At 40.5% G+C, this 12,342-nt stretch overlaps 1 protein-coding gene across 1 annotated transcript in view; it reads right to left on the reverse strand.

Moving 5' to 3' along the window:
- The window catches only part of ADGRA3 (adhesion G protein-coupled receptor A3), a 102,749-nt gene that overhangs the window by 62,286 nt on the left and 28,121 nt on the right, over positions 1-12,342 (reverse strand). The window contains exons 2-3 of the mRNA XM_054581992.1: positions 10,285-10,356; positions 4,474-4,545 (exon numbers count right to left, since the gene is read on the reverse strand). Of these exons, the coding sequence (XP_054437967.1) occupies positions 4,474-4,545; positions 10,285-10,356 (144 nt within the window). The remainder of the gene's footprint in view (positions 1-4,473; positions 4,546-10,284; positions 10,357-12,342) is intronic.

The following is a 12,342-nucleotide window of genomic DNA, read 5'->3' on the forward strand; positions in this document are numbered from 1 at the left end:
TTCATCATTTATCAGTGAACTCTGCAAACAATATTGCAAGAAAATCCTAAAACAATGAATCTTAGTTTTTATCAGTTTTTAGAGTTGGAATTATTCACCACTTTAAATTTTGACAAAAAGAATGAGAATACGCTTTTACACTAAACTTTCAAAAATATTTTTATCACATTTTCTTTAATGTCCATACTATTCCCTTTAATGGAGAATTGACACGTCCTCTGAGGTACACTCTGAGTTAACTCTCCTCAGAGACGTGATTGGCATCTCCCACTTCTACACTAAAATTGTTGGATTTTAAATGGTATACTTGGTAATGGAAGAAAATACATCAATCTGACAAGAAATTTTAAGGACATGGCATTTGAACTGAACTAAACTTTCACTTAGATATTTTGTAGCTCGGATAATCCTGTGTTCTGTAATCTCATAGTTCTACTTTTCCTTTCTTATGTCAACTTTTGATGAAAGAATCTTAAGCAATGTATGTCTTTATCTGCACTTGCTATTCTCCAGCTCCGCAGACTATTAAAGCTAAGTATTTAATTGTGAAGGTCTTTTTTTTTTTTAATTCTAGCCGATTTTCCTTTTATTTCTAGGTTTTACTGTTTAAGAAAATGAGGCATCATCTTGCGTGTTGTTGCTTAAACAAGCATTTCTAGGCTCTATTCATTCTCTTGTCTCAATTCTGAGCTTTAAATGGTGTAATTACCATTGATTCTTTGGGAAACAATTTCATTAGAGCTATATCTATTTAAAATGGTATTTAGGTATTGATAATGGGTGTTCATGTAGACTGAGAATTGGCATGAATCTGTTGATAAAGCAAAAAGAGACGCTGAGCAGGTCTAGGTTTTACCTACTTCTGGTAGTTTAGTCTGCAAAAAGCCACTTACTCTTCCTGATTCAAATTATCTACAAAATAAAGGCAAACGCACAGTACACTTACAAAAACACTTACCAGGAGGCTGTCATGTGAGACGCACAATTGAAATGAATGATTTAAGGCCCCATAAGAAAAAGCGCCTGTATCTAGAAGCAACTGTGAAACGTTACCACTGCAGAATATCTTTATATCTCATTGAGTTTACATCTAAGACACTCTCAGCTTGCAAGCTGTACACTGTATGTTCTATTACAAGTCAGCTGTTTGAAATTAAGACGATATTTTCTAGTGGGAAAAACATTATAAATGGAAATTATCTTCCTAGGCAAGAACACAAGAGACTACTTAATGTGTAATGCAATGCAAAATGCTAAGGCAATGTCTGGTACAATATTAGTAATTAAATTAAATGCTACTGAGCAGGAAATCTATATATTTATTTTGGATGGCAGTAATTGAGAAATTATTTACTGAAGGACGGAGAACTAGATGGAGAGCCAAAGATATTTTGCAGTATCCTTAAAACATCCTCATGAAACTGCTTTTTAGTAACAGTCCAGTTTTTTTCAACTTCTATCTCGACATGGAGAGACTGTTAGCATTAATCTTCAAAACAAAAACAAAAACAAAAAAGCCCAAACACGTCCTTCCAAAAAAGCTGTGACTACAAAGGTGTGGATCTGTGGACCAGTGGATCACAGAGGAAAAAAATAATCCATCTTCTCAAGCAATAGGATATCACACCGCTTCCCTTGGAAAAAAAGTTGGTAGGAAAAATCTTAAAATACTCTAGAAGTTCTCACACTTCAGCATCAGAATCACCGGAAGGAGCAGTTAAACCAGAGATGATTTGACCTTGGCCCCAGAGTTTCTGACAAGGTAGGTCTAGCACCTATACCCCCGCGTTCAGCTTAGGCACAGGTTTGAACCGACCCATCCAAACACAGCGTCTGTCTGCTCCCACTGAGAAGCACAAAGGACACGAGTTGCTGTGGTACTTCCAGCTCATTGCGCCTCTCCCCTTCACTCCCTAGCGACTCTGCTCCCTCTGCTCCCGGAGAGCTGTGCCGCCTGTTACCGGCTGTGCCCCACACACCGGCTGTGCCCCACACACCGGCCGTGCCCCACACACCGGCCTGTTGTCAGTCTGGCTGAATCCTAACAGCTGCCAAGACTCTTAGCAGCTAAACTCTAGCCATGGCTCCATCCCTCTCTAAGTAGATTCCAAGACCATTATCTAGCCTCTTGGTCAGTGTGTAAGATTCCACAAAACTGCAAACCCTCAAGGAGGTTCCAGGTTACCTCGGTATCTCTGGAGCCCCGCTCAGTGTCGAGCACAGAACACACTCAATGAACGCGTGTGCAACTGAACTGATACTCATCTCTGTCTTACACTTTTTATGTTGCTAAACCTGGTGGATACACGGTTCCTGAACTCTAACTTGACCCACTGCCACTCTGATGCCTACCTAATGTCTACCACCCTCAACTTTTATCTTCCTTTTCTAGAACTCTGGTTTCCAGGCCCCACTGAGCTACCCCACATGGGCCAGTTTTTCTTTCACTGTTTCTGGAAAACAGTGAAGAGCAGCATGAATGGGGAAGAAGAAAACCGATCCCCTCTACACATCCCTGAGGCTCTTCCTTTGAGTGCACACAGTGCTGGATACACACCATGAAGCATTCCCCACCCCCAACAAAGACCATGGTCATAGATTCCCTTCTACAGAGTCTGACTGAAATTTTAAATTTCACAGCACTAGGAGAGAATCTTTAAGTCTTCTTACTCTTCATCTTCCAGGATTCTGAACCTTAAGACTGCCTAAGAGAGGGAACTGAGACCTGGAGAAAATAAGTTTCAGATGAAAGACAATTTTACTAGCAAAATTAATTTTTTTTTTAAAAATGGAAAAATTAGCATGGCCAACTCCTACAACTGGATCTGACTATAAAAATGAGCAGGTATTTGAATGACAGAAAAAGAGCTACAAGATGTCTAAAGTATTAGGATGGAATGCTAGTGTCAACATTTAAGCTGGATATGGCATGATTAAACTAAAAGCAAACATAGCCCGTTTTATTATACACATACTGCACTATGGAAAGCAAGTAAGTCCTGACTGGAGTGGCTCAGTGGATTGAGTGCCGGCCTTTGAACTGAAGGGTCACAGGTTTGATTCCCAGTCAGGGCACATCCCTGGGTAATGGGCCAGGTCCCCAGCTCGGGGTGCACAGGAGGCAACTGATGGATGTTTCTCTTGCACATCAATGTTTCTCTTCCTCTTTTTATCCCTCCCTTCCCCTCTCTCTAAAAATAAATAAAATATTTAATGTAAAACAAATCATCAATATTAAAAAAGAAAACAAGACATAATACAAGTAAGACACCTTGAACTCTTAATAATAATAATAATAATAATACTAATAATAATAGGAGAGGATGACAGAACCACAAGAGACAGACAGACAGAGAGAGACAGGGGCTGAAAAGGTGACTTCTAAAAAGAATGGAAGCATGGAGCTGCTCTCCTTCTCCTCAGTACCTTATGCCCCTGCACTGAAGCGGTTTCTCCTTACTCTCATCAGAAACATCCTGAAACACAAACCTTATCATGTCAACTCCATATCCATAAAATCCTGCCTATCCCCCCTACCATTTAAACAATAGATTTGGGATGTTTAAAACATGGCAAGAGGTCATCAATGCCTACAAGAGCCCAGTCCTGCCCTGAACAGCCTGATGGTCTTCTTATCCCTGTTTCTACTTTAGGCTATGGCCACGCAACGACACTACTGTCCCAAGAGACATGGTCTCACACCTAAGTCTTCCCCGCTTCTGCTCGTCCTCACACAGGGAACGAAGTCGAATCTGAATGTTGGCCGGTCCTAGGGCTGGCCAACCCCCTCTCAGGCAGTGCCTCCTTTCCCTGGCGGATGATTATTATTTTATCTGCTACAGCGCATATGCATGATGTAGAATCATGGTCCATCTACTTGCCCCCCCCCCGAGTCTGCAGGCTGTTGCAGAGCAGTCAGAGAATGGCAAGCAGCCAGCACGTAATAAATGTCTTTAGGAGGAATACAGGATGGCAGGGGGGACAGTATACACATGGCTTGAGTGTAGGGTTACTTCTCAACAACTGTGAAACAGCAGAAGGGGAGGGTGGGCAGGGGAGTTCTCAGCTACAGAATAAAGGCTGGTCTTTAGGTTTTAAAATAATAATATATCTGAAATAATAAGAAATAAATAGAAAGAAAAGTATTTCTATCAGTAATAAAAAGGGACCTCAACTGACATGGAATTTACAACACATAGGATCTGAATGCATTCATAGCTTGATTAATGACAGCTGGTAAAGCCAAAGCAGCAATGATTTTATTAGCGTAAGAGCAACATGACCACCAAACAAATCAAACTACCTGTGATATTTGTATTAAATATGCTCTATCTTCTGTCCTGGACCTGGCCAGGTGAACTTCTCAAAATTAATAAAAACCCATTTTTGTGTTATGGAAAAACTTTAAGTAGATGAACAGTTACTTATAAAAGAAACAGTTCAAACTCACAGGCAAGCAATTCAAACACTTACAATCTTTTTAGCGATGACAGTCCCCAAAAGGCACCTGGATCTATACTACTAATAAGATTATTTCGGAGGTCCCTGTTAAAAATAAAATAAAACAAGTTACTTATGTACAAGCACTGTAACAAATATTTCCACACATTACACATAACTAGTCTACAGAAAACAACAGTAACAGAAATAATGGGAGGAAACTAAAGTATAAAAAGACGACAGCAAGATTGCCGCAGCAGTAAGTGCTAGGGCCAGCGTCCAAATTCGAGGAGTCTGGTTCTAAAGCCTCCTGTTTTTGTCAATAGAAGAATAAAGGTATATGTTAAAAAAGGCGTGTGTATCCTAGTATTATTCACATTCAAAGCTACACTAAACTATAGTCCTATAAAATATGGCAACTATTAAAGTTTCCAGGATTTAACAATGACAACTGCTATGGTTGCTATCAATTATAGAATGTTCTGTCACTGTGCTATGCACTGTTTTTGTTTTAGGAGACTCCTCCCTTGTTTTCCCTACTCTCCCACAGCATATGGTACCCACCAGACGGTGCCCGGAATTCTCAACACCATCCCTCCAGGTGTGGCACTTCACCAACCCCGTCCTGATTTTTCAAATACTGTGGCCCTAGTCATTGGCATGATTACATGACCTTGGTCTAGTGAAACCTAGGACCTTGAGGGAGGAGGTAGACAGGGGACACAGAACAACCATGTCCATTGGTTTTATAAGATGTTGTGATATAAGCCTGGAGCTATGAGTTTCTTGCTACCATGATAGATGAGCCTGTCTGATGAAGCCAACAGAGAAGAAAAGAAAACAAATGCTGAGCCCCTGGATCCAGCCAAGCCTGAAGTCTAGCTCTCACTCTGGGCTCCTCAGTTACACAAATCACTCTAATCAGTGAGTTAGTATCATCCCATGAAGATCTCATAATCAATCCTAGGAGGTATTACTGTTGCTTCAGACAAGGAAACATGTGCAGAAAGATTATGAAATCTGGCCAAGGACTTGGTGTCGATATGTAGCCAAGCCAGAAGTCAGGATGTAAACACATCTTTCTTACTGACACAGTGAACACTAACTAAAGGAACTGAGCAAATTTATACCTAGAGCAAGAGGGAGACAGATAAAGTAAACATACAAAGAAGTTAGCCATAATTAAATCAAGGTGCTAGAGATATTTTCTACTTGTCTGCATGTCTGAAAAATGTTGAAAAAACTATACCCTGTGGTATTACTCACCTGCCAACTACCGTATTTTGCCATGTATAATGAACACCTTTTTGCCCAAATTTTTGAGGGAAAAATAAGGATGCACGTTATACATGCGTACAATAATTACATACCACGGGTATAATAATGGGTATAATCCTGTGTGTAATGTGCATAAAACATGGGTGTGCATTATACACGGGAGCGCATTATACACAGCAAAATACAGGATGTGTGAAAGCCATCCACTTCTTTTCCCCGCGCACCGTGGTTATCAGCCAGCCCAGCCTACACACCACACAGCTCCAAAGGACTTGTGTCCTTGCTCCTCTCAACTGTTCCCCATTTACATCTTCATAAACATGAATCTGATGATGTCTGTGCCTGGTTAAACCCTCCAAAAGCTCCACAGCCCCTCAGGACCTCAGGGTAACGTGCAGGCTCTCCCCGGTCCCGCCCTTGCCCAGCTTCCTACACCAACTCTCATGCCCGTTCTGCCCCCAGCATCTTTCTTTAACTCTCACTCGCTCAGTCTGCCTTTCGTCATATATGCCGGCCATGTACGCTCACCCCTAGACCTCTGCACGTGGCTTCCCTGTCCTTGACACACACCCTGGTCTCCCCCGCCTCACGGCCTCACCCCTGCCCGGCTTCCCCTTCCGACTACCTCCTCCCCATCCTTAGGCCTTGGAGTGCACACGGCTCCTTCCTCCAGAAAAACGCCTGGGAACAACAATGCTTTCCCTGTCACAGCCTCACCACACTGTTCTTTGATTGCTTCAGGCATCGTCTCAAGAGACCAGAAGTTCCGCAAGGGTGGAAGCCACGACTGTTGAGTGGGAGTGAGAGTAAGAGAACTCAGTACGTAGAGAGGGGTGGACGGAGAGCGGTAGGGGGTGTCCAGCCCACAGCACACAGGCCACAGGCCACATGCGGCCCAGGATGGCTATGAATGCGGCCCAACACAGAATCGGAAATTTATTTAAAAACTTTTTTTTTTGCTCATCAGTTTTCGTTAGTGTCTGTGTATTTAATGTGTGGCCCAAGAAAGTTCTTCCAGTGTGGCCCAGAGATGCCAAAAGACTAGACACCCCTGTCAGTGTTTGCCCCTCTCAGCCAAACTCATACTGAAAAGCAAACTCCCAAAGTGATGGAATTAGGGGGTGGAGCCTTTGGGAGATGATTAGATCATAATAGCAGAGTCCTAATGAATGAGATCAATGGCCTCTTAAACGAAACCTCAGACAGCTCCCTTTCCCCCCTTCCACTACGTGAGGTTTCAGGGAAAAGACAGTCAAGTAGGAAGCGGTCCCTCATTGGACACTAATCTGCCAGCATCATCATTTTCGACTTTGCAGCCCCCAGAACTGTGAGAAATAAATGTCTAATGTTGTTACAAGCTACCCAGCTTCTGGCATTTTGTTACAGAAGCCAGAACAGACTGAGACAGATGATAAACGGATGAGAAGTAAACCATGGCTGAGACACAGAATTCCATTTACCTAAACTTTACTACAGAAGTCTTTTAAGTCAATTATGGTTACCCACGAAATCATTAGAATATTCAAGTCAGACAATGGGGAGATTATTGCATGTCACTCGTACCACTTCCACCTCAATAAAGGTAGAGGGTCATGACGCCTGCAACTGACTTCAAATAATTTAGCAAATGTGTGTATGCGCAGGCATATTCCAATATTCTAAAAAGTGACTGCAAATTGTGAATAATTATTGACTCTGGGTAAGAAAAGTGGGGGTATGGGACATTATTATTGTATTAAATTGGGGGTATGGGAGATTAATAATGTATTAATAATATATTTTTATTTCAATTTTTCTGTATGTCTGAAATTTTTCATAATAAAAATTAGTTTTTGTCCCTAACTTTTTAAGTTCCAGGAAATATAATTCATCATCAGGCCTAATATATTAGTTCCTGTCTCCCCATCCCCAGCTGATCCCAGTCCTGCACCTCAAAGAGAAGATCTCTGCAGAAAATTCAATCAGGATGTGTTTGACTTGTATTGCATAAACTCTGCAAATAGAAATATATGTTAGTTCCATTTTTTAAAAAACATGTTTCCCTTTTCAGATTGTGAAAAATATCTACAACAGGAAATAATTTAGCTAAAGCACAACATAAATTTGTGGTCCATGATGTACTGCATGTGTTTTTAGAAAATACCTCTCATGAATAACTAAGTAGTGTAATATGATTTAAAGATACACTTTTGCTTTAATAATGAAAAAATGCTTGACATATTGTATAATATTTAATAACAGTTGTATTAATCAGGCATTGCCAAAAGATATTTATAGTCAGATTCTCTCATTCAACATTTCCCTCACCAATCCACAGTTTCCCTAGTAAACAGAAGTCTAATGTTAGGATGTGCAGCTGAATCTGAGTATGTTGGGTCATTAAAACATAAATGAAAAAAAGGTGAACAAAAACTGCTTAAACAAAATTGAAGAAATATTGAAATAGTTGAAGAGCTAGCTCCTTTAGACAAGAATACAAAGTATATCAGAAAAGATACTTTTTAGCTGCACGGATCAGAAACCTCTACTTGAAACAGCTTCATCAAAAAAGAAAACAATTCCCTGATATTACAGGAAATCAAGGAGTAAGGCAGCTTTAGTGGCTGGTTCCATCTCTGTCCCTGATCCCCATTTTCACAAAGTCAGGTTGGCCTTCAGGTCCAAAAATCACCTCCAAGCCCAAAGTCATAAAAAAGAATGGAGGCTTGCTTCTTCTATCTCAGGAGCTGGGAAATCTCTCTCTGAAGCCTCAAAGCTAACCACCCGTCATCTCTTATTGGCTAGAACTGGGCTCTGTCATTCATGAGAAAGAGATGCTTTAGTGACCCAGACCCATCATTTCTCAGGGGGAATGAACACTGAAGAGTCAGACACACTGACCACTATGCAACACTGGTGTCAGTAATTAAGAGTGTAGTTGAGTGACACTCATTTCTGACAAATATATAACACAGTACAAGAATGACAAGACCATAAAATAAAGAGGGAAGTAGGGGGCGGGGGGAGGGGGGAATGGATGCATGGAGGAATGGATAAAGAAGGGAAGTTCTCAATTCTAAACAGCCAAAAAGTCTACAAAATGTTTTTTAAAAACTTTTACCAAAAAGTTAAGAGATAAATTTATAGGAAGCATACATTTTAAACAATTCTTTCAATAACAATATACAGTTCACCCTTGAACAACACAGTTTGAAATTCCAGGCTGAACCGCATCCCAGCCAAATTTCTATGTTGATGTCCTAACCCCTAATACCTTAAACTACAGCCATATTTGGAGACAGGGTCAAACACTAGTGATGCTTAAAACACAGCTGTGACGGAAGCAATGCAGTCCTGTGGGTGCTCATTTGTGGGAGAAGCCAGAGGTGAAGTGGTCAAGGAAAGGCCACCTCCAAGTAGAGAAAAGTGAAGCACAAGAAAGACAGCTAGGAAAATGAGGAACGCCTGACATTCAGCAGGAAAGATGGTCACATGGTGTGGCTCCCTGGTGCACTCTGAGATGTCATCTGAAATGTATGGGTAACATGGGAATTTGAAACACAATCCTAGAACAGCATTCGGAACACAAGCAAATTAAATATCCACCGTGTACATCTCACCAAGGCAAAAAATGAGTACTACCTATAACGCATCTAATCAGAAGCAAAACTGTCCCTAACTGCTCAGCAGAACACAATAATCACATTCACAGACATCTGGGTAAAATATCAAAGTTTATCTATAAGTCCCGTACCCCCTCCCCCTGGCCTTTTAAATTTCTGTTTGGATATTTGATGAGGCATACATGTCACGGTAGAAATTCAAAAGCGCATCTCCAACTTCTGAAGCCAGCAATAAGCAAACGATGGTCCACAGCCTGTTTTGTAAATAGTCACCTCCACACTGATTCATTCATGTATTGTCTGCTGCCGCCCTCTCGCTACAACGGCAGAGGCGAGTCACTGTGACAAAGGTCACCCGGCCCACAAAGCCTAAAATACTGACTATCTGGCCCGTTAGAGAAAGTCTGTCCACCTCTGCTTATACTAGTTATTCTTTCCTTTGAATTCATTTTTCAATTACAGTTCACATATTATATTGTACAACTAATTTATGGACCTTATATACCTTGCAAAGTTAAATTTACATACCTTACAATGTTACCACTCCAGTAAGTCTGGTACCCATCTGACATCACACAGTCTTTACAGTATCATGGACCATATTCACCATGCTATACTTTGCATTTCTGTGACTGTTTTCATCACTGGCAACTTGTACTTTCTTAATCTCTTTCACCCTTTTCACTCATCTCCTCAGCCCCCTCCCATAGGGCAACCATTAATGTGTTCTCTGTACCTTCATTTTTGTTTGTTTAGTTTGTTCCTTCCTTTTGCTTTTCAAATTCCACATATAAGTGAAATTGTGATTAGTTTTTAAAATTCAGTTATTGAAATTTCTCCTAGTAAAATGTTAGAAAAACTCAATTTTTTTTTATTTTGAAAAGTTGGGAATTTAGTACTAGATTTACAATAAAAATTCATAAAGTAAAATAACAATAAGAAATGATAACAAAAAAATACTCACAATCTTTCAAGGAGACTTAGCCCAGAAAATGAGCCATTCTTCAGCTCGGATATTTTATTGTTACTCAGAATCCTAAAAATGATAGAAAAATACAATGTAAGTTGCCTAATATGTGTACACCATCAATATTAAAATCATTTAGCTCATTATATTTAAACCTATGAGGAATCCTAAGTCATTTATTACCGCCCAAATTTTTGAAATGCCTGACCAACAAAAGAAAAAAAAAGAGCTTGTCTTTAAAAAAAACCCACCTAAAAAAGCTCACATATCTGTCACCTCTTAAATTGCTCCTGTCACACTGAAGCAAAAATTTAAAATAGAAGTCAACACAAAGCAGCTCTCAGTTCAATATAAAAATAAAGACAGCCACATACATTTATATAATTAATCAAGTTACGTAAGTTGAATACTTATTTAAAAATTGGAAACGAGAAAAAATGTGTACAGTGCGCTCTATAAAATACTGACCTTACAAAGAAATCAAGTACCCTCTAGATGTCATTACAATAATGCTATTAGTTGTAATTTAACAGTATGCAAATCCATGTGTCTATGTGTGAAAATATACGGCCCACATGCACTCATATACAGACATAGATAGTAGCTGTATTACAATATTACAGCTCACATATCATGACAATGTTCTTTTTTTAATTAATTAATTTATTTTTTCAAATACGTTTGTCTCTGCCTACCCCCCACCACTTTCCCTTGCCCCCTCCCTCCCTCAACTTCAAGACAATGTTCTTTAAAAAATAAACAGAAAACAAACATTTACCAGAAGTCATCATCGAGCCGTGTCCGTGGCAGGACTCACCTGAGAGGAAACTATTTACACATGATCTAGCATCCTCTCCAGGCTCTGTAACTACGCAGCTTTGGCAGATTGCATACGAATAAAGAGATTCCACAAGTGAAGTGAAAATGCTATAGTTACCTGATGTGGGGGAGCGGGCTGTCAAGATAAGAGACTGAGAAAACCAAGGCCCGAAGAGTTACATCAATGGCGCAAGATCACACTAGCAAACGACAGAGCCAGATGGTGAAACCAGGACATTTCTACTCCAGCCCCTCACGTTCTCTGATACACGCGCCTGTGGGTCAGGGGAGGCACTGCTGGAGTCTTGGGCAGAAAATTCTCCATCACACTCGGTGCGGCCGAGCCCCAGGGGCACCCTGTGCAGGGGCTCCCCACCCCCTCTGAGACGGAGCAACTCACAATTCTTCGCACACACAAATGTGGACACGCAACCTTTGCCATGAAATTTCAGGTACGTTTTCCCTTCATCGACTTTTGCCATTCTAAAGATATATTAAAATAAAAATACCCATTCGACATCTGATTTTCTTTTGATATAAGTAGTATTTTTAAATAAATCTCTACTCATGCAAAATAACATTTCAGAGTCTCTTGTGTGGGATGATTACTAGAAGCTTCTTAAATCAAATATATGCGTGTTTGAAACCCAGCTCTTTAAATTATCAGTTTAAATAAACTGATCTGGGGTACGTCATTCCATTTCTCTATAACAGAATCCCCTCATTCATAAAATGGGAAGGTAATACCTATCTCATAAACAGTAGAAGGAAATTACTGAATGTATAACATGCTCAGTGAGTACTTGTAAGTGAGATTCAGTTTCCCTGGTTTTAAGACTCACATCCTCCCTCAGTTCACTGTTTCTTGCAATCAAAGTGTATTGCTGCACAGTGTTTGGCCTCCCCCCAGATCTGGTACTAAAGCAGTGACAAAGGGACCAAGAAAACACAGTGATCAAAAGCATTCCAATGAAAATGCAATACTGTGTTCCTCTAGCACAACTGCAAAGGTTTTTAAAAGTGAAGTAGGCGGCGTGGGCAAAAGTAAACTCCGGCTGGCACGTGACCAGCCTCCCGAGCCACCTGGCGGTGCGTGCCCTAGAGCCTCCAGCCTGCGGTCAGCTTAGACACCAGCCCTAAGCTCACGAAAACAAGTCACCAAATGCGACAGGGAGGATATTCAGAGACCTATTTTACCATGATTTATGACAGACAAAATGAGAAACTACCAACGAG

This window comes from Pteronotus mesoamericanus, unplaced genomic scaffold (assembly GCF_021234165.1).
Source record: "Pteronotus mesoamericanus isolate MK-2021 breed Mesoamerican mustached bat unplaced genomic scaffold, CSHL_Meso_final contig_68, whole genome shotgun sequence".
NCBI lineage: Eukaryota > Metazoa > Chordata > Mammalia > Chiroptera > Mormoopidae > Pteronotus > Pteronotus mesoamericanus.